This window comes from Ornithorhynchus anatinus, chromosome 6 (assembly GCF_004115215.2).
Source record: "Ornithorhynchus anatinus isolate Pmale09 chromosome 6, mOrnAna1.pri.v4, whole genome shotgun sequence".
Classification (NCBI taxonomy): Eukaryota; Metazoa; Chordata; class Mammalia; order Monotremata; family Ornithorhynchidae; genus Ornithorhynchus; species Ornithorhynchus anatinus.
The window spans coordinates 29,634,370-29,658,146 of NC_041733.1; the positions used below are offsets into that span (position 1 = coordinate 29,634,370).

General features: G+C 38.5%; 1 protein-coding gene across 3 annotated transcripts in view; it reads right to left on the minus strand.

The window, feature by feature from the left end:
• Positions 1–425: 425 nt before the first annotated feature.
• The window catches only part of MTM1 (myotubularin 1), an 80,783-nt gene continuing 57,431 nt past the window's right edge, over positions 426–23,777 (minus strand). For all 3 annotated transcript variants that reach the window (XM_029067598.2, XM_007665827.4, XM_001508787.6), the window contains exons 7-15: positions 23,480–23,563; positions 19,973–20,122; positions 15,967–16,155; positions 13,320–13,505; positions 10,698–10,904; positions 9,496–9,588; positions 8,055–8,168; positions 6,719–6,895; positions 426–2,829 (exon numbers count right to left, since the gene is read on the minus strand). In XM_029067598.2, coding sequence (XP_028923431.1) covers positions 2,665–2,829; positions 6,719–6,895; positions 8,055–8,168; positions 9,496–9,588; positions 10,698–10,904; positions 13,320–13,505; positions 15,967–16,155; positions 19,973–20,122; positions 23,480–23,563 — 1,365 coding nt within the window. In that variant the 3' untranslated portion in view covers positions 426–2,664. The remainder of the gene's footprint in view (positions 2,830–6,718; positions 6,896–8,054; positions 8,169–9,495; positions 9,589–10,697; positions 10,905–13,319; positions 13,506–15,966; positions 16,156–19,972; positions 20,123–23,479; positions 23,564–23,777) is intronic.

Sequence of the window (23,777 nt, forward strand, 5' to 3'; positions counted from 1 at the left end):
AAAGCCCTCTGAAATCCCACTGCAGGCAGGAGGCTCTCTCAGATTTATTTTCTTCTCTACAGATTTACATCTTTCCAACTACCTCCTCAGCACTTACATCCTCACAGACACCCAGAGCATTCAGGTACACGTTGATTTACATATTCTCCAGCTTTCCCTTTATTTTCCTCTTAACTAAATAATTCTGTGTGTCTCCCACATTAGACTGTAAGATCCACTAGAGGCAGAAAGTGTGTCTTTTTCCTCTAAAATACCATGGCCTGGTGCTTAGTATGCAGTAGGCATTCAGTAAATATTTACAATTGACTGAATGAGTGTAAATTTAACTTAATCTCTCAACCCACATACAGCCTCGCTATACACTTTGAGATAAGGTTTGAAGATATTCTCATCACTTTCAGGTTTAAAATACAGAGTAGTACAAGTTTCTTCAAATCTTCTTTTTATTTAATATCACTAAAAACTTGTTTTTAAACATAACTAAAAATATTCAGTTAAACCTTTACTTTTTGATGGAGAATACAAGTGAGTTTGTTACATTATTTCATAGACTCAGCTATGGCTCCATTACCATAAGATGTAATGACCATTAGTGAAACAATGCCTTAAAGAATTTGCTAAATACATGTTTATGTAATGGAACTACAAGGGCATTTATTTCTGACACTTTTCATCCAAGTCAATAGTTTGCACTTTTGTGGTACAGACCAGAAACTGAAATGATATTTAGTTGTATGACTTTTCCTTCACTATTTCTTCACCCCAAAATTCTGCATATTTCTTCATATTAGCAACACAGTACTTTTAAAAAGCTATATTACAGATTTATAGACAAGGCAACTGTGCCTTATAAGATCTGCATAGTTACGTTATAAAGTTACATACCTTTTGCAGGCAGAAAGATTATATGCTTGAGCTTCTTTGTTCACTTAGTTAATGCACTTAAGTATTCATTAAAATAATACTGAAGGAATTTTAGAGGCTCCTATAATATTACTCACCAAGATATGCTGAAAAATATACACAACACACCCAGGAAAATGAGGCAGAGAAAAAATATACATAGAAATTTTGGGAATTTGAAATCCTCACAAAAAGCTATTTCCCTGAAAAAATATAGTGCAAATTTTAGTATAATGTATTTACTCTATCGGGTGTTCAACTGTTAATGCAAAGAAGAACTTTTCTAATTCATCTTAAAGATACTTCAACTGCTACTCAGCTTGTTTTAATGGAATAATAGACGATTAAAGAGAACTTCTAAACAAAAATATTTACACTGTTTACAAAAGCAGGATAATGTCTAATAAACTACTTTCATTCAGTCTTATACTTAATTTATACATTTTACCCAACGGGCTTCTTAATGTCTTCTTGGTAGAACAGTTAATCTACTTCCTATACAGTAATGTACAAAGGTAGGCTTGCAGGCGAAACAATTCCTTTAAAACATAACCACATCAACTATAAATACTCTTTAACTTTAAAATACTGAATGCCTTGAATATCTTTCACCTAATATATTTAATATATCATATGAATTCAAATATCAAATAGAAAGGTCTGCACAGGTAGGTATGTAATACTACTAGAAAATAGTTGAAAGCAACCAGTTGGAAATCAACTTAAAAAAGAGCTTGCTTAAAGAAACTCCTTTACAATTATAATTGGAAAATACCTCATATTCAACACATTCTTAGAAGCAATTCTTTAAAAAAGAATAAATCTTTTAAAAGCACTACCTGAATGTTATACAATGTCAATGCATTTAAGAAATTTATACCCTAAAAATAATCCTTAAAAGAGATGTTTTAATTCTACTTTGGTTGTAAGCTGCTCTGACCAGGCACAGTTTTTCAAAGAAATGCATAAAGGAATAAAATAAAACATCTTTCTTTAAAAAATTAAAATTCATTCCTATGTTAGGCAATTTTATGAAGGCATACATTTGGAAAAAATCACTTAAAAGAATTGGATAAATGAAAAATGCCATGCATTTATCTGAGTGCTTTCAATTTTTTAATATAAAAATATACACCTCAAATATATTTGAGGAAAAAACTTAATTTCAAAAAGACCAACTTTAGTGAATTAATCATTTGTAATGGTATAGAAATTGGCCATTATTTAAGCATTTTTCAGGATATATATCTATGCATAGATACCATTTAAAACATTAAATTGGCACTAACCAATCAACTTTCATCTTTGCATTAATTTTAGACAGCTTTAAAAATAAACTTGAGTTGCATCAAATCAAGAAAAAAATCTGCTCTTGAACATTTTAACATTAATTCAAAATGTTGTTAGTTTTATTAACATGAATACATGAATAACATCCATATCATTTCTAAAGTTTTTAAAAAATTTCAGAATTAGAAAAATATTAAATAAGCATTTTTAGACAGGTTTTTCTAAAATACCTGCTAAAACTATTTTCTTCTCCACATCAATTGGATAATGCATCTCACTCAAACATGAAAGGCACATATTCAAAAGTACAGATATCTTCAGATCATTTCCATGTGAAGGCAAAAGATAATCCAAAAACTTTTTAACACATGTGCAACATGGAATTCAAATATTCCATTTTTTTAAAAAGTTTGATGTAAAATGCACATATGGGGTTGCAGAGTTCTAAAGAACAACTCCAATATTTTTCTTTCAGAAGTGAGTGTGTAAATGGGGCATCATTTGTGAAGATGATGAAGGTGATGATGAATTAGAAATCTTGGAAGAGTTGGTGATCTGTAATTCTTCAAGTCTCCTTATATATTCGTCCCGTAAGGCTAAGAGCTCCATGTAACGTTGCTCCACTGCATTTGGTTGCTGGAAGTGTATCACAGAAATCAAATTTACAACTTTCTCTGCAGTACCACAATAAGTTTTCACTTCCAAGTAACTTAGGAAATCTATCATTATACCATTTCTTTACACAGGACCCACTGATGAGAAGTTTGACCGCTGTTCATCTGTACAGCAGGATACCTAAGCTTTCAATATACTTCTCATTCACTCCTTTGGCTTCACTAACCACCCTATGTAGATGACTCCCAAATCTACTGACATTTCTCCTTCTATGCAATCTTGCATTTCTTCTTGTCTCCAGTAAATCACTACACAGATGTCGTACCAGCACCTCACACACATTATGCACAAAACTGAGCTTCTCATCGTCCCTCCCAAATCCTCTCTTTCACTTAACTTTCCCAACACAGTCAACACCACCACCATCCTCTCCATCTCTTAAGCAAACAACCATGACATCATCCTTGACTCCCCATCACCATCTCCATATTCATCCTGCCAATAAATCCAGTCATTCCTTTCCCTGCAACATTTCCAAGATCTGCCATTTCCACTCCAGCCAAACAGCCATCCAGGTACTTCTGCATTAGTCTCTGCTGATCTCCCTGTCTCCATTTCTGGTCTCTCCAGGTAAATGACTCTGCTGCATGGGTGATTTTTTTTTAATCCTCAAATGTCAAAACCCACTCCTCAAAAATCTATTATTACTGTATTTGTTAAACCAATGGTTGACCATTCCAATTGGCTTTAAAGCATTCAATCAGCTCTGTCCCTCCTACTTATCCACTCTCCCACTACACTCCAGCTGACCCTCTGCATTTCTTTCATGCTAACTTAATGTTTCTCATTCTCATCTCCCCTGCCACTGACCTGTTGCTTATGCTCTGTCTGCCTCAAATTGCCTCCCCCTTCCTCCTCATCAGCAAAGCCTTTCTGAAATCACATCTCCCCTAGAAGCCCTTCCCCAATTAACCATTGATCTCCCCACTTCATTTCCTCCAAATGTCACTTAGGCCCTTTGGTGCCATCTAAACACATATCATATACTCTATATTTCCTCTTTTCTGTAACTTAACTTGGTGTCTGTCTCCTTTTCTAGACTGTAAATTTCTTGTCATCTATATCAATGTCTCTCCCACAGGGTATAGTGCTCTGCACACTGTAGTTGTGCAATAAATGCTATTGATTGATTTTCTTCAATACACAACTTTTATCTTTTGTATTCTATCAACTGAATCACTTTGTAAAATGGTTAACTAAGATTTAAACAGTAAGCTTAGCTTCCAAAGATTCTTACTACCTAAGCAGAGTATTTCTCACATTATATTGCCAAATAGCATTTGAACTTATCTACATTTCGCAAAACTACAAGCTAAGCTGAGCTGTCAATTTTGTTAATAACAATATGTGAAGAAGAGTTTAGAATCAGCTTGGAAATTGTTAGCATATTAAACCAACCAATGATATTTAGTGAGCACTCACTGTGCACAGAGCACTACACTAAACGCTTGGGACAGTAACCTACAGAGTTGGTGGATGTGATCATATTATGTGTTCATTGTTTTTTGGAAATAAAATGCAAAAGAGGCATGCTTTATAAGAGAAATAAAAATTACATCTTAAAATATCTATCCATTTGAAAAGAAATGTATTGTTATTTAAACTGGAGATACACAAAACAATAGAAAAATTTTCTCTGATATTCCAAATACTGAATTCATTGCTAAATACTCTCTCAAGCTCAACAAACAAATGTTCTCAAGCCCTGAAAGCTTACGCTTTCCCAAAATAATACAAATTTCAACCATTAAGAAAGTGCAGTACTCCTTTTCTGCAAGAGGCAGAGACCTTGAAATGAGAATGCCAGCTTGAAACCTGCAGCACACCAACAGACTACACTGATTGGCTTTATTCCAGTTGCCTGAGTTATATGAACACCATGAGTCTGCAATAAAAGAGAACCTGCTGTTGTCCGGAAATTCCTCTCTGATAAAACCGTGCTCAATCCCACAGTCTGTTTCAAAAGATCTTGTGGTTGCAGACAAGAGTCTGTACTTATCTCCCATACTCATGTCTGGGAAAGGAAAACTTAAAGGGACAAACTGTAGAAAATAATACATTTATAAAAGTCTTGGAGATGGGTTGCCCCCCCCACCCCCCTGCCAACACACACACACACTCTCAACTTGGTACATGGACAGTAAGACCTCCAATCCAAGTCAGGCCAGAGATGGTCAGGGTCAGAGATGGAGAAAGGTGTGTATTTAATTTTTCTATAAAACTGGGTCTGGAGACTGAAGTGGGTTGGAGGGTAGAGAGGGTGAGGCATTCTGAACAGGTGTTGTTGGTGGCAGGACAGGGGAACCCTTCTCCCTCCATTTTCATTTTTCCTGCCCTAGGAAAAGTTTGCTTTCCTGTGCCTCTCACTGTTTTGATGCTAAACCTCTCTTTGTGTTTATCATCTCCCCAATATTATCAAAAGGGTAAGAACTGCAATTCTGGGCTTTGATACAGGGAAAAACGGGATGGAAAAAAACCCAAAAAGCCCTGCTTGTCAAGGCTCTCCAAATTCCTTCAAGCTTTTGACATCAAATTTTGAGTTGAAAGACAGCTCAGTGGAAAGGTTAAAAGATTCAGCATCATTTAATTAAAGGTTGCTTCACCCGAGATTGATAACTGATTCAAAATAGCTGGTGTGCAAGATCTAGTCAAGAAGTTAAGCCCAAAACTGGCCTAGATCTTGTTTTGGAAAACTAGCCTCTCAGTAAAAATAAATGTTTCCCTTATTCATTTATTCAATAGTATTTATTGAGCGCTTACTATGTGCAGAATACCATACTAAGCACTTGGAATGTACAATTCGGCAACAGATAGAGACAATCCCTGCCCAATGACGGGCTCACGGTCTAAACGATAAAAAGCAGGAGAAAGCAGAGACTGATAAGGACATCTCCCTAGGGATTTCTGTCTTCTGCCCTACAAAGGTGAGAGCTAGGGAGAAGCCAGAGTCCCTGGCTTCTGATCCAGCCCATGGCATCAATCAATAAATCAATGGTATTTATTGAGCGTCTCCTCTGGGCAGAGTGCTATACTAAGGGCTTGGGAGAGTGCGATACAATGGAATGGTAGACAGGGCATCATCATACTGGTGATCATCATGGCTGATGTACAATATGACTAAGCAAAATGCTCTCGCCTGTACACCAGTACTCAAGCTCTTAGCAGAGTGGACACTAGAGCACAGGCTTGGGAGTAAGAGGACGTGGGTTCTAAACCTGGCTCTGCCACTTTGCTGTGTGACCTCGAGCAAGTCACTTCACTTCTCTGTGCCTCAGTTACCTCATCTGTAAAATGGCAATTAAGACTGTGAGCCCCACGTGGGACAACCTGATTACCTTGTACCTACCCCAATGCTTAGAACAGTGCTTGGCACGTAGTAAGCGCTTAACAAATACCATAATTATTATTATTATAAATACTACTATTGCTGCTACTATTACTACAATTAACAGCTCTAGTAAGCAACAAAAACACTCCTGAAAGGAACTGACTGCTCAGTCAGGGTTGAGGAAAGCAAAGCAAAGTATTTTCTCCTAGGCCTGAGTAACATTTGTTCTATTACTTGAAGGCATTAAGTCCCTGAAGCATCAGATTTTCAAAAACAGGTAAGATCTTTCTGATGACTACAAATTTTACTGAAATCCACAACGCATGTTTGAATGTGTTAAACACGGTTCAAAATAAACCTTCTAATGATGTAAACATCAGTAGGGCATTGGAAGGTTTATTTTGAACTTTTTTTGCCAAGTGAGCTGGGGGATGCCTTTCCTCACAACATTTTGAATCGATCTAATGTCATTATCTAAGGGTTATTACGGTGGCACTTTTAAAATGATTATATTTCACTTACTTGTTGCCTAATTCTTGGATTCCATCTAATGTAATAATTCACCCAAAGTTCCAGGTGACGCATACTCGCAACTGGATAGAGAACTCGATTCAGTTCCTTAGTATAAAAGGGATTTGAGTACTTTCCCTTTTCACTGTTTGTCAGTGACCATAATGAGGAGCTTCTCTCTGTAAGTTTCTGAAAAAAAAATAAAGTAAAAAAGTTGCTCTAATCCGAAGCCAGTGACAATTTTACTGTCTTGGAATATTTTAAATTCTTCCAGCACATGAACCACAACTATGCTTTTCTAATAGTTTCAAGTCAAGGAAGATACACTAACTGGCAGTCAAAAATGATTCACTTTGGATCCAGTTTCTATAATCTCACTTCACCTTAACAACGAAAAAGAGCAGAACAGTACAAAAACTGAGAAAGGCCTCAAGAAAGCTATACAAAGATTTGTAACTCAGTGAATTGCAGATTGGCAAAAAGTTATATCATACCTCACAAAAGCATTATATGTACAATCTTTAACATTTGTACAACAATCCTGTCCTATGAGGTGTTTTTTTTAAAACAACAATTACTCTATCTCTTGCATCAAATTTTGATATGTAATGGCCTGGACCCACCGCTTGCCTGCTGTATGACCTTGGGCAAGTCACTTAACTTTTCTGTGCCACGGTTACCTTATCTGTACAATGGGGATTAAGACTGTGAGCCTCATGTGGGACATGGATTGGGTCCAAACTGACTAGCCTGTATCAGCGCTTGGCTCATAGTAAGCACTTTATAAATGCCATCAGAAAAGAAAAAAAAAATTACAAAAAATTTGTGAGGAAAAATTTGTTGGGATTATATATCAACAAGAGAAAATGAGGCTCTATTGTATTTAAAAGTATTCCTTATGGTAGCTTTAATGATAAAGATAAACCATTTTACTACCACACCTAGATGCAAGCGTTACATTGAAGGTATCACAAATATCACAAAACACAAATTCAAATTTCTTAGCACTTGCATGCTTTACTAACATGATTTTTTTAAAACCTTGGTTTTATCTATATTATGATATAATTACTAAGCACTTGTGTGTTAAGTACAGGGGTACATACAAGCTTATGAGATCAGCTGCAGTCCTTATCCCTTCCGGGGCTCACATTATAGCTAACCCACGACTTTAACACAGTAAGAATGTCGATCACTTCTTTCACTATTCCAGCCCACTGCCATCCGCTAATATTTGAAGAAACTCCCATACTAGTTTTACTGCAAAACCCAATTGAAAAAAAAGTGCTATATTACCAGCTACATATTATTTTACAGTACAGGGTTCAAAGTTAGTAATTTTACTCACTTCTTTTTCTCGAGCAGATTCACAATTGTATAAGAAAGTGCCAAACCGGCAACTGTACAAATGATCCAGGATTGTAATCAGGAATTGTTCATTAAATTCAAAAGCTGTAGGAAACTGGTCAAAATATAAAAATTAAAAATAGCAAGTTATGGGTTTTGCCCTTTATTCACACAAAGATATATTCAGAAAGTTTAACATTACCAGAATTTAGGTTTTCAGGTAAATCTAAAATAAGCACAAGGTGTGTTTTGAGCATGAACATTTGATTCAGTGAATAAATTAAGCGCTTAGTACAGTTCTTTGCACACAGTAAGCACTCAATAAATATGATTGAATGAATGAGTTTTTAGTGCCCCAAATATTGTAGCTTACGGCATCCACATATGTGTGTTAAATCTGTTGTATTGTACTCTTCCAAGTGCTTAGAACTGTTCTCTGCATATAGTAATCACTCAACGAGTACCATTGATTGTTTGATTGTATGTGTGCGCTTGTGTAATACTGCTTTTAGATCCAAACTGAGAAGCCCTTCTTGACTTATTTAATGTTTAGTTTCCCTCTCTGTTGGAGGAATCTAGCTGTTAAAATGTTCAGGTCCATTATTAGCAATAGAACTCACCATTACCCACCATTACCCACAGCATTTACTGGAGGCCCACTGTGCACAGGGTTTTTAGAAATATCATAAGAGACAGGGTGGTCTCTGCCTTTGAGAAGTTCACAATTTAAGGTGGAGACTGAAGTAAAAGGGGATTGAAGAACAAATAGGCTTCAGACAGCTGCCTTCCACTGGGAACTAGATTTCTCTAGTCCCCTGGGAATTAGAATATTCTGGGAGGAGGATGAGACCTAACTCAACAAGCCATGCAGCATTTAGAATTCAGTTCTCTTTCCTTTTCCTGGCTTCTCTAACCTAACTGATTTAGCTGTTCTGAGGTGCGGGCTCTTTTTTTCAGTGCATGGTTTCTGATGTTTCTGTGCACATGCACAGGCCCAAAATAATCTGTGGGATTTTATGGAAAGCTCTTTTTTGAAACTTGAATAATCTGGGGAGTGAAAGGGTTTGGATGATGGTCCTTTTCCTGCTTAATGTATCTAAAATTGCTGTGGTGGTTTAGAAGTATGGTCACCATTAACTTTTCCCTGATTTTTCCAACATTAACCCAGTGATATACTGAATACCCCATGGATTGTAATTACAATCCCTTGGCGTGGATCCTTAATCGAAGACATTTCTCAAGAATTTAGAATCGAATCTTGAGTTTTCCTAGATCAAAGCACATCAATGTACCTCGCTGAAGGTACTAAAAGAGGTTCTAAATGCTGTGGATATTTAGCTTTCTTGAAATTTCCTTTTTTGAAAGAAACAAATTTACATGTATGATTTGCAAAACGTTTATTCTGAAAAGATTTACATAATAAAATTACAAACATACTCTACCTGTTTAGACATTTGCCAAACACAATCAATAAACTGAAGAAAAATGGGAGATCGGTCGGCATCAGCATGATTTTTATCACCGTGCCCTATCCTCTGAAATAAAACAACAAAGAGAGTATCTTTACTAACCTCTTTACATTGGGGAAAGCACACAATTTCCACAAGCACTGCAATGCAATATAATGACTTTCTATGGGCCAAGTTGTACAAAGAAAAAAGGTTTAGTAGTAAATGTCAGTTTTTTCCTTACAAACCTCACATGATGAGTTTGACAGTGGATGGCCGGGGGTGGAGAACTGAGTCATGCCCGGAGAAGCACTTGAGCTAGTGAGTGATAGCAAACTTAGTCCCTAGTCATGTACGGAAATATAAGTACTCAAGAAATACAACTGATTGACTGATTGGAGGATGTGTTATCTGGAGCTATCTGGAAGCCAAGCTTTGATATACCAGGTGGCTCTGAAGCTAGTTTGTCTACCCACTTCCTTTGGCATATTCCATTAAGACATTTATTCTGGATTTCTAGAATTTAGAATTTCACCCATTCTTTCTGCTGCTTTTCCCTCATTTACCTGCCTTCTGGTCACTGGCACTGCTCAACATATCCACAGAACCTCCACAGAAACAGAGGAGAAACTGAAATTTGTCAAGGTTGATTTCTGCTTTTCATCCAATGATACATGTCAAGGAATGACAATTTTCAGTATACTAGAAGACTTGGAAGAGTCAGTGATGAGTGTTTTGCACTAGAGTTTTTAAAAATGCATTCATATCCATTTTAAACTGACAGCTTAAATGGAACCTAATAAAAGGTGGCAAGGAGGTCTCTTGATCAGTGCTCTTTAAATTTTACTATCCTGCGAGAAGGAGTGCCACTTGTCAATATTTGCTTACTTTAGGACTTGGGTGTGGGAAGAAAGATTGACAACCTCAACAAAAAGCTTGAATTTTCTGCATTTGCTTCTCATGCTGGGCCATCAGAAGACTCTTAAAATTTTTTAAATTACTTAAAAAAAAAATCTTCAGACTACAAACGAATAAAAGTATGTGACTGAAATCTGTCAAATACAAATACCTGTTTAAAAAAAGCTTTTCACTAAACCTTATACCAAATCTGTTGTACTGTACTCTCCCAAGCGCTTAGTACAGTACTCGGTACACAGTAAGTGTTCAATAAATACCACTGAGTGATTTGCACTTACAGATGAAAATTTGTGTCCAAAGCTTATCCATTCTTTTTGTACCAATACTTCAAATCCTTCAATTGTTCGGTAGTAGCTATCTAACATCAACATGGCTAAGGATGTCAGTTGAGCTGTTCTGTCCCATCCATCGCTACAGTGGACCAATACTGAGCTTTTCCCTGAGGATACTTTATCTGCTACTTGAATAGCTCCTGTCAAGACAAGCTGATAGAGAAGAAAAAAAGAACACACAAGATGTTAAGGCAATTTATAATAATGATGTCAATAACTCTAAAATAATCTTTCAACTAAATATAAAGATGATTTTTAAATTCCAAAATTCCTACAGAGCACTTGAATGTTACAAGGCTAAGCAAATGAAGTACAATGATCAAAAACTGATACAAATTCTAAAATCTAATATAGTTCTTTGAATTCAGAATGCATCAATAACTTGTAAGTAGATGACAAAATAGTTTGCTTAGAAATTATGATATCATGCAAAGTTAAAAAAAATTAGTCCAAAACATTCAAAAGTGTAAACACACTACACTATAAAATACAATTCTGCTATTTTTTAGACAGTCGACTTCAAAATTAGCATTGACTATTTTTAGGATGAATTACTCAAAAATCTAACTACATCATCACAAAAATATGAACTGTATTTTATACAGAGCATTTTCAAAAAAATATGCAGCCTTACCATCACTTCTAAGAGAGGAAAACTGTGGTGAACACCTGTAGTTAAATTAATGCCTTAATGACAGGGCAACCTTTAATGGAAAAAGGCTGAAGTCACAAGGCCAGAAAGGAAAAGTAATTGGGATGTAAAGTGATGGGAAATTAAAAGAGAGAGAGAGAAAGAGCACACAGTGACAAGCAGTATGGGCTATTGGAAAGAGCACAGGCCTGGCAGTTAGATGACCTAAACTCTAATCCCAGCTCTACCAGTTGCCTGTTTTGTGACCTTGGTCACTTAACTTCAGTTTCCTAATCTGCAAAACGGGGAATTCACTATCTGATCTCTTTCCTACTTAGACTGGGACCCCCTTGTGGGACAGGGATTGTGTCCAGTCTGATTAACTTGTATCTACTCCAGCACTTACAACAGTGCTTAATGCCTAGTAAGCGTTTAACAAATATTCATTCAATTCATTCAATAGTATTTATTGAGCGCTTACTATGTGCAGAGCACTGTACTAAGCGCTTGGGATGAACAAGTCGGCAACAGATAGAGACAGTCCCTGCCGTTTGACGGGCTTACAGTCTAATCGGGGGAGACGGACAGACAAGAACAATGGCACTAAACAGCGTCAAGGGGAAGAACATCTCGTAAAAACAATGGCAACTAAATAGAATCAAGGCCATGTACAACTCATTAACAAAATAAATAGGGTAACGAAAATATATACAGTTGAGCGGACGGGTACAGTGCTGTGGGGATGGGAAGGGAGAGGTGGAGGAGCAGAGGGAAAAGGGGAAAATGAGGCTTTAGCTGCGGAGAGGTAAAGGGGGGATGGCAGAGGGAGTAGAGGGGGAAGAGGAGCTCAGTCTGGGAAGGCCTCTTGGAGGAGGTGATTTTTAAGTAAGGTTTTGAAGAGGGAAAGAGAATCAGTTTGGCGGAGGTGAGGAGGGAGGGCGTTCCAGGACCGCGGGAGGACGTGACCCAGGGGTCGACGGCGGGATAGGCGAGACCGAGGGACGGCGAGGAAGTGGGCGGCAGAGGAGCGGAGCGTGCGGGGTGGGCGGTAGAAAGAGAGAAGGGAGGAGAGGTAGGAAGGGGCAAGGTGATGGAGAGCCTCGAAGCCTAGAGTGAGGAGTTTTTGTTTGGAGCGGAGGTCGATAGGCAACCACTGGAGTTGTTTAAGAAGGGGAGTGACATGCCCAGATCGTTTCTGCAGGAAGATGAGCCGGGCAGCGGAGTGAAGAATAGACCGGAGCGGGGCGAGAGAGGAGGAAGGGAGGTCAGAGAGAAGGCTGACACAGTAGTCTAGCCGGGATATAACGAGAGCCCGTAATAGTAAGGTAGCCGTTTGGGTGGAGAGGAAAGGGCGGATCTTGGCGATATTGTAGAGGTGAAACCGGCAGGTCTTGGTAACGGATAGGATACCATTATTATTAATAGTTAATAATTAACATCAATAATAAGAGGAGAAATATGTGCCAGAAAGTATCACACAGTAGGTAGGGAATGGTGGGAAAGATAGCTTTTTTCAGTATGTAAGTTTCCCAGGCATATTTGAAGTCAGAGAGGAAGAAGCCAGAAAAGCCATTAAAGGTCCTGGGACTCACATCTGGTGATATTTAGGAAAAATGCATCAGCTGATCCCAAATAAACAAATGAATATGTTAAAAATAAAGTTAGACTCCACATAATTAGTATGATGCAGGAAAAATATCCATTTTGACAAAAAGGATGAACACAGTGACAGTTGATAATTTGCAATTTAAATGCCAAATGAGATGGAAAACATGCACTAAAAATATTAAATGTGAAGAAAACAAATACCACAAATATTTCAGCACTAAATCTCTAGTCTTAAAAAGTAAACATACTCTGGAAAAGCCATTTTCCATAAAAACTGCGGTCAACATTTAAAAATAGGAACTCCAAAGCTTTCACCAAAATTTACTTGCCTTGATATGTTCTAACCAGTGAGTTGATTCCAGACTGGATAACCAGTGAGATTCTTCCACATTAGGATACACAATGTCCTTCAATTTTTTTAAAGATTCTCTCATTACATGAATATTATGAATATCCAGGAAGAAAAGTTCCGCATTGTGATAAGCATCATCACTTTCATATCCTCCCCCTGTTGCCTAAAAAAAGTAAGTATGGACAGGTTTTCATTTTTATTCAGTATTCAATTATATGAGTGTTAATCATTTAGTCCTTCTAGAAACTATCACTCCGAATTTAAAAAAATGAGAGTTAAATTCAATCAACATCCAATTTCCTAAGCTCTACAGTATTAATTCCTCTTGTGGCTAAAAGAAAGCAAATGGTCTCAATGTTTCAGAGTGAAAAGACATCACAATATTTTCTAATTTCATTACAATCATGAGCTCTTTGTCAATATTGGATACATATTAAAGCCTGAAACTTTTATGTTAGACACTAGTTCTGTAGATGTAAAATTACTCACAATGAGATATGGGCGGAGGGACAGGAAGAATGGTAGAAAAGTCACTGACTGCAGGCAGAGAGATAATTACACCCACGCAGACAGGAACAACGGGTATATAAATGATTCACCACCTAGCCTGGATCTTTTTACAGCCAGATCAAGAACAAGAGCGGAAATACCTATCTAAAATATGCTGGCTCTCCAAATTTCTTCCTTTGAAAAACTTGCAGGTGGGCCAGGGCCTGCTTTAGACATTAGGTGCACTGAAGTGGGAAAAAATTGGTTAACTCCCCCAAGCTGATCCAAGATCATAACTGAAACCCAAACATCCCCTTGGTTTCTGTAGTTTTGTTTTTTGCTCACCTCCTCATCACAGTCTAGGCCTGGAGAAGAAGTGATGCATGAGTATTCTTTTCTGGCCAACAAGGAGAAGACTAAACCCAAAGAAAAACAGAAAGCAGGAGGCGAGGCAAAGGACCAGTGCTTATAGCGTGTATAAAACTTACTTTTCTAGGTGCTCAAATTCTCCTTTTCTAGATTTTTGTAGTTGTAGGGTGCCTTTTGGTTTCGCATTAACTGTCAGGGACCTCTTAGAGCCACGCCTTTTATGGCCTAGTAATTATAGCTAGATTACAGTGCAAAGTAGACAGGGATCTTACTTTCTGCAATTACTAATATTTCCATGAGAGTAGAAAACAGTTGATAAGAGTATGTAAAATACAAAGGAGTCAGCGGGGAAAACTTTTTTTTTTTTTTTTTTAAAGAAAGCAGATGACAGTGCTTCAAAAGTGGGCATTTTCTCTTAAATTCAGTTTCATTTTGATTGGCTCTCCCTGCTTTTTAAAAAGTCTATTCCTGAATGGGAAAGGGGGCACCCTGTTCAAAGATAAAGCAAAGACAAATTCCAGTACTATAATGAGAAGAAAAAAAAACCCACTTAGAAATTGAAACAGAAATTGATAGCTAATACAGCTGAGTCAAAATAGTATTTTGTATACATTTGAAAAGAGGATTCAAATGTCTATCAATATGATTTAGTGACACCTTTGTATTTTGAAATTAATTTCAAAATGAAAAACAAACGAGCAAGTGAATATGCATCTAGAGGGATCACCGGCTTCAGCACCACTTCATTTATTATTCTTTAGAGATAAGACTCTTACATAATAATGCCACTATTTCTTACTAAGTTCTATCACTTCACGGCAGCATCCTCCTCTTTCCGTCAATGGTTGAGAGGAAGAATGAAGCAACTAATGATATTTATTAAGCTGTGGGCTTACTGTGTGCAGAGCACTTGGGAGAGCTCAGTACAACAGAGTTGGCAGACGTTCTCAAGACGGTCTCCCTGTTCTCAAGGAGCTTACAGTCTAGATGGGGAGGCAGACATAAATATGAAGAAATTATTGACATGAATGTAAGTGCTGTAGGACCGAGGGCCATTATTTTAGTTCGATCTCTGGCTCCTTTCCAGGCTAGTACACTGGGGAGGCTGTAACTGCTGCTGTGAGTGGTGGATTTTGAGCTGCAAGGATTCCAAAGTTCGGCTCCTCTAGACATGATGCCCTAGGCTTCCTGCTGTATTTACCACTGCCCTCGTCTTTTTTGGGTTTTTATAGAAAATTTTCCCACGACGAGCACTTAGCGCAGTGCATGGCACAGAGTATGCACTAAATAAACATGTTGTAAGCACTACATAAACATGTTATTCTTAGATTCTTAGGGGCCAGGGAATGTGCTTAATGCACACCTGTGTATTTTCTCCAGTACTCAGCAGAGTGCTCTGCACATGACAGATGCTTAAAATTATTATTACCATTCCAACTACTTTGTAATAGTGGTGATTTATCTAAAGGTCGTGACTACCTTTCTAAGTTTCTATTATTTTATGATTTTTAATTTCATTTTATTTTAATTATTTATGATCTTGGGCTTATAGATCAAGCCTACTTCATTACCAGAAGCATTAACAGTACACTGATCTGCTCCACTTTGGGACTAGATTTTCAGTTACAAACTAGCTTTAAAGTGCTATGATTAAAATGAGTTTGATTAAGGAAAACACAGCATATACCACTACAACTGCTGTAGAGTGATCATGCACCACGGTCATTTCTTTTAACAATTTTTGCAATCAGACTTAATGTGCTTACCTTGTTGGCCACTGCGTTCACATTAGGCCTTGCATCATAGATGGTCAGTTTAGAAATCTGCCCGTTAGCTTCCCTGATAACATCGAGATACTTTTCGTCATCTTTATTTCGTTTCCCACTCATACCAACGAGAGGCTGACTACTGCGCATGATAACAGTCTTGTTTTCTGGATGAATCCAAGACAGCACCTGGTTTTAATTAGAAGATATAAACTGCCATATTATTTATTGGTTGTAATAAATAATCAGTATTAGGTTGGAAATGAAACATTTGTACCTGCTTAAAAGGGTCAAGAATTCCTCTACAGTACTGTCTGAGGCATTAGAAATATTTATGGGATTTTCCTGCTTTCTGTGGCTCTTTTGGAGAAGAGACCTCTGGAAGATCATGATTGTAAGAAGCAATTAAAAAATCAGGAATTGCTGTAGCAACTAGTAAATGCAACAGCATGACAAAGAATCTTTACATATGTAATGTGGAAGGGAATGTTGGCTGGGAAACTTGCCTTTGTAGTTAGAAAAATTCACTTTCAGAGACTATTCTATGAAAAACTTTCTGATATCCTGAATCTGATTTAAACTGGCTTACTGAAAAGAGATCTGAACGTTGACATAAAATGAAGAGAAAGTTACTGATACATGTAATTATTGTATTTTTTCAATTTGGGATCTTGACTAGATACTGCAGTTGGAATATGGATTCTACTTTAACGATAGGATGTGGATCACAACCTATTTTTCTAATTCAATAAAAAATGCCAAAAACATTACCGATAGAGGGTTTATTTTGAATATAAAACTTATTCCACTCATCTCTTCCAAGCACCTGCTTTGCTTTTTATTTTTTACATAAGTAAACTTAAAAATGAAATCAGGAATGTCACCTAGAATTATTCTGCTGAAGTACAGACAATAGCTCAAAATATAAAATTGCTATCTATCTGGATGTCTGGGTCCAGGCATAACCTTGAGACTTGAGCCCAATTGCCAGGTGGTTGGCAAACAGTAATCAGAAAGATAACATTTGTTATGCCTCTTAAGAGCATCCAACAGTAACCAATCAATAAAAAAGCACAGATGGCAGCCTTAGGCTCATGATCTGGTAGGAAAAAGAAATGTACAATAGCAGGAGTCACCAAGTAAGGAGGAGTGACCAGAACATGTAAATAATCAATCAACAGTATTTATTAAGCATTTAGGGTATTTAAAGCCCTTGGGAGAGTACCCTACAACAGAGTTGCGAGGTACATTTCCTGCCCACAAGGAGCTTACAGTCTAGAGAGGGAAACAGGCAATAAAATAAATTGTGGCTATGAACGTTAAGGTTGTGGGCCAGAGGGTGGGGCAAATATCAAGTTCTTAAAAGATTCAGTTACAAGTGAATCAGCAAGAGTGGAGAGAAAGTAGGGGAAGTGAGGGCTTAGTCACAGAAGGCCTCTTAGAGGAGGTGGGATTTTATAATGCTTTGAGGCTGGGGAGAGTGGAGTCAGTCATATATGATGGGGGAGAGTTCCAGGCCAGAGGGAGGATGTGGGCAAGGGAGAGGCAGTGAGATAGATGAGCTCAAGGTTCAGTGAGTAGGTTGGCATTACAGGAGCAGTGTGCAGGCTGTGTTGTAGCAAGAAATCAGTGAGGTAACGTAGGAGGGACAGAGCTGAGTGCTTTAAAACTGATGTAAGGAATTTCTGTTTGATGCAGAGGTGGATGGGCAACAACTGGAGATTCTTGAGGAGAGGGTGATATGGAGTTAGGTTTTTATGTTTTGTTTTGTTTTGTTTTTACAAAAATGATCCAGGCAGTAAAGCATGGACTGGAGAGGGGAGAATCAGGATGCAGGGAGGTCAGCGAGGAGGCTGATGTGGTAGTCAAGGGGTGGGGGGAAATATGCTAACCTCTTTCACTCATTCATTCAATCATATTTATTGAGCACTTACTATATGCAGAGCACTGTACTAAGTGCTTGGGAGAGTGCAATATAACGATAAGCAGACACAATCCCTGCCCACAAAGAGATTACATTATAGAGGGGGACATTAATACAAAGACATTAATACCTACAGACATTAATATAAATAAATTACAGAGAGCACATAAGTGCTGTGGGGCTGGGACGGGGGAGGGTGAATAAAGGGAGCAAGTCAGGGCAATGCAGGAGGGAGTGATAGAAGAGGAGCGCTTAGTCAGGGAAAACCTCTCGGAGATGTACCTTCAATAAGATTTTGAAGGGGAGGGAGAGTGATTGCCTGTCAAGTTGGGGAGGAAGGGCGTTCCAGGCCAGGGGCAGGAAGTAGGCAAGGGGTCAGCGGTAAAATAGATGAGATCGGGAAACACTGAAAAGGTTAGCATTAGAGAAGTGAAGTTTGTGGGCTGGGCTGTAGTAGGAGAGTAGCAAGGTGAGATAGGAGTGGGTGAGGTGATTGCGTACTCTGAAGCCAATAGTGAGGAGTTTTTGTTTGATGCGGAGTGGACAGGGAACCACTGGAGTTTCTTGAGGAGTAAGAAAACATGTCCTGAATGTTTTTGTAGAAAAATGATCCGGGCAGTAGAGTGAAGTGTGGACTGGAGAGGGGAGGGACAGGGTTTGGGTGGAAAGATAAGGAGCTCTGTTTTGGATGTATTAACCTTGTAGTGACAGGAAGCTATCCAAGTAGAGATGTCCTGAAGCCAGAAGGAAATGTAAGACTGGATAGAGAGAGGGAGATGAGGGCTGGAGACGTAGATGTGGGTATCATCCGCAAAGAGGTGGCAGTTGAAGCCATATGAGAGAATGAGTTCTCCAAGGGACTGGGTGTAGATGTAGAATAGAAAGGGACCCAGAAGTGAACCTTGAGAGACCCCCATAGTTGGGGGCTGGGAGGCAGAGGAGAAGCCCGCAAAAGAGACTGAGAATGAGCGACCGGAGAGATAAGAGAAACCAGGAGAGGACAGTGTCAGTGAAGCTAAAGTTGGATAATGTTTCCAGGAGAATGGGGTGGTCGACCTGTTGAAGGCAGCTGAGAGGTCAAGGAGAATTAGGATGGAGTAGAGGCCGTTGGATTTGGCAAGAAGAGATCACTGGTGACCTTAGAGAAGGTAGTTTCTGTGGAGTGAAGGGAACGGAGGCAAGATTAGAGGGGATCAAGGAGAGAACTGGAAGACATGAATTTGAGACAGCGGGTGCAGACAACTCATTCAAGGAATTTGGAGAGGAATGATACTTCTTTGAACAGTGTACTGCACACAGAAAATACCACTGTTTGCTTGGATTGGCATAGTAGCAGTTTGGAGGTAGAGAAAAGGGCAGATTTTAGTGATGCTGTAACACAGGATTTGGTGGCAGATACTGAATATGTGAGTTGAATGAGAGAGAGGAGTCAAAGATAATGCCAACGTTAAAGGCTTTTAACACAGGGAGGAGAGTGTTGTCTACAGTGATGGGAAAGACAGGAGGATGAAGGTTTGGGTGGAAAGAAGATGAGGTTCTGCCCTGGACATGCTAAGTTTGAGGTACTGGTGGGACATCCACATAGCAATGCCCTGAAGGCAGGAGGAAATGCAAGGACTGCAAAGGAGAGAAGTCAGGGTTGGAGAGTTAGATTTGGGAATCATCCATATAGAAACAGTAGTTGAAGCCCCGGGAGCAAACAAGTTCTCCAAGGGAGTGGAAAATAGATGGAGAATAGAAGGGGACCCAGAACTGAACCCTGAGGCACCCAAACAGTTAGGGGGTGGGAGGCAGAGGAGGAGATAAAATAACTTGTCCGTTATATTTCGTTATATAAAAAGCTTTGCCAGAATTCAGTTTCATTTAGACCACAACTTCAATCCCCAGATGTAAAAAACAATTCCGAGTTAAAAAGTACATATATGAGAGGTGAGAGAAAGGCCTAAATAAAAGGTGCTTATTCAAAAAATTAGAATTATTTCTTTGAAAATACAGTTTCCTCATAATCAGACCAACTCAATTTCTTGTGTCATCACAAATGATAAATCACCCACTGAGAGCAATATTTTAAAGAGTACTCACCGGAATTCTACTCCTGGATCTAAAAGAAGCTACCTTCCTGAGATCGTCATCTGTGGAATTATACGGAACCACCAAGAGGGATGGATAGGTATCGCACAATTCATAGCGTTTATTAATAAATGTTATCCTCCACTGGCCGTTGGGCAACCCCTAAAACAAAACACAAGTTCAGATCAAAGCGTTCAATGCTTAACTTCATCTGTGTTAGGTTTTTTTCCATGGCGGACCTGCTTCTTCAAAGATTTGTTTGTTTATGTGTCGTTTTGGCCACATGGTGGGGCTAACTTACAATTTGAAACAACTACAGAAATGGTCATCCAAGCAACGGTTTTGTTTTTTTTTTTTAAGAACACTGTAGAATCAAGCGGGACAAGTCATTGCGGGTTGCCAAAGCCCCAAAGTTATCCTTTGCCTACAAAGGGTGCTTTTTTTGTTTTCTGAATTGAAATCTTCTCACTTTCCATATCTAATTATTACAGGCGCAAATTGGATAGAGGAACTTTTGGGAAAGGGAAAGGGAAAGGGGGAGAGTAGAAATATAACTCTGAAATTTAAAATGTATATTTTGACTCCAAAATGGAATTCAACCTTTCTCCTTCAAAAGGAAAGGCCTACCTAGTAGTGGTAGAGAGCTCATCTCCTCCGAGAGGCCTTCCCAGACCACCCCCTTTTCCCTCTGCTACCCCCTCCACCCTCTGCTCCTCCCCCTGCCCCCTTTCCCTCTGCTTCTCCCCCCTTTCCCCTCCTCTCAGCGCTGTGCTCATTTGCATATATTATTTATTACCCTATTTATTTTGTTAATGAGGTGTCTATCCCTTGTTCTATTTATCGTGATAATGTTGTCTTGTTTTTGTTTCGTTCTGTTTTGCTCTGCCGTCTGTCTCCCCTGACTAGACTGTGAGCCCGTCATTGGGCAGGGATTGTCTCTATCTGTTGCCGAATTGTCCATTCCAAGCGATTAGTACAGTGCTCTGCACATAGCAAGCGCTCAATAAATACTATTGAATGAATGAATGGTATTTACCACCAACTGAGTGCAGGGCACTTTGCTTAGCGCATGGGAAACTGTAACAGAAACCATATGGCACATGTCCTGTCCTGTACACAGAGAACCTGTGTACACTCTGCTGGGAAAAATCAAGCAATCTATTGGCCTAATGATAAAGGGAAGTGAAGAAGGAAACACCTCCCTATGGAAATTCATTTCCCTACTCCTTAAAAAGTTTTCTAAATAGGCTTCAGTCCTGTATGTTATTTAAGAAATGCAATTATTTCTATGGAGCAGACAACCAGTGGGAAGGATGATGCAAAAGATTTCTACATATCACACCACACTCACAAATTTTTTTAAATCTCTTTGGATAGAACAGGACCCAGAATCAGTAACGTTCTCACATACTCGTACACACACACACACATATAAAAAATGAAGTTTGTGTGGGTTCTTGTTTGGGTGATAAAAACTGTCTTTGGTCTGGTCTATAGACCTTAGAGCAAACAGATGCTTAGCCCATCAGAGAGTACAAGAATAAAAGATTGTAAAAAAAAAGGCACAGTAACAATGCATTTCCGGTTCCTATTTGCATGCAATAACAAAAACGGAATTATTTTGTTTCAAACTACGTTTCTTTAGGAAGCAATTGTTCTTAATTGGCAATATGGCTTCAAAAATAATGACGCTTCATATGTGATGTTTGAGCGAGCTCTCCCAGAAACATGCCCATGAAGTAATATTTTTTCTTCACAATCAAATTAGTTCAGCATGGAGAGTAATTAAAGTGTCAGTGATACAAATCACAGAACTCATAATTCATAATCTAATTTATGGATTTATGGATCTTACATACCAAACAGTACTGCATGATTTTCCATCCTACCATTTATAATTCTAAATTTCTAAGATACTTATTTTAGTTTCCCAAAACCATAGATCAAGAGAAAATATCTAAAACAACAATTTAATTATAATACACACACTTAGAAAATCACCTGAATAGTTGTGTTATCCAGTCTGGTTTCAGTATTACTCCTATGCTATTTTACCCGCTACCAGAACAAACCAATTGTAACGACGAAGGCACAACTTCTCAAACAAGCCTTCCCTGACTAAGCCTTCAATTCCTCTTCTCCCATTCCCTTCTGCACCACCCTGGCACTTATATTTGCTCCCTTCATTTCCGCCTCCCTCAGCCCCACAGAACTTATGTACAAATCCGTAATTTATTTACTTAATTTAATGTATGCAGCCCCCTCTAGACTGTAAGCTTGTTGTCGGCAGAGAACCTGTCTACCATAGCTGCAAGTGATGGAGTGAACATCTGTATCTTTTACTACCCTTAAGGTCACGCTCTCCTGGGGGATTCCCTGAACACTACAGCAGTGTGAAGCAGCATGGCCTAGTGGATAAAGCATGAGCCTGGATGTCAGAAGGACCTGGGTTCGAGTTCTAACTCTGCCGCTTGTCTGCTGTGTGACCTTGGGCAGGTCTTAACTTAATAATAATAATGTTGGTATTTGTTAAGCGCTTACTATGTGCAGAGCACTGTTCTAAGCGCTGGGGTAGACACAGGGGAATCAGGTTGTCCCACGTGGGGCTCACAGTCTTCATCCCCATTTTACAGATGAGGTAACTGAGGCACAGAGAAGTTAAGTGACTTGCCCACAGTCACACAGCTGACAAGTGGCAGAGCTGGGATTCGAACCCATGACCTCTGACTCCAAAGCCCGTGCTCTTTCCACTGAGCCACGCTGCTTCTCTGGGCCTCAGTTACATCATCTGCAAAATGGGGATTAAGACTATGAGCCCCATGTGGGACACTGACTGTGTCCAACTTGATTACCTTATACCTACCCTAGCGCTTGGAATAGTGACTGGGACATAATAAGTGCTTAACAAATATCTTTTAAAAACAATTGAAAAAAACAAACTGCTCCAGGTTTAAAAAATGGGGAACATGAGTCATGTTACACAAGACACATCTGCCATTATGAATGAAAATCTCCCTGCAAATAAAAGCTTCAACTCTTCTTCTAAAATAGTGGTCTGGAATTCCTTCTAAATGTAGTCCATTTCTTTTTATCAATTTATCCTTTCTTTTCTCAATTAGACTTTTACAAATGGCATCTCATGAAGTAACTGAATCAGGGCAGAATTCAGTAGAGAAATGTATTTTAAGCCATAAATAACTTATCTATTAAATTCTTATGTAGGCTTATCACAATTCAACTAAATGTTGTTTTTCAAAAAAGAGTTGACAAAGAAAACCATCTGTCTTCAAACAGCAGGATACAAAACAATCAACTGTATTTACTGACCGTTTACTGTGTGTAGAGCACTGTACAACTACTTGAGAGAGTACAACAAAACTAGTAGGCAGAGAACATACCCATCAACTGTTAACAGACTAGCTCACAGTCTATGATAATGAATAACATTATATGTATGTAATAGATGGCATATTTTCATATTCCAATAAGAAATATACCAGAATTAAGTTATCTCTTTACCTGCCTCCTATATTCTTCCATTGGGTTATAGACCAGCCAACCGTTTTTGGAAAACTTTTCTTCATTTACAACTGCAAAAAATACCTAGGAGAGGGGAACAGAGATGAATACTTAATATACAGGGTAGTGACATATGACTTATTATAAAACTAGGATGTCTAATGTCATATTCATTATTCACTTTAATTTTCCCTGGCTATGTTGCTTCTAATCACAATTAAGGAGTTATCCAACTATAATAATGGCAGCAAGATTTCATAGTTGTAATAAGCTTATGACATTCGGATGTTCTTACGTG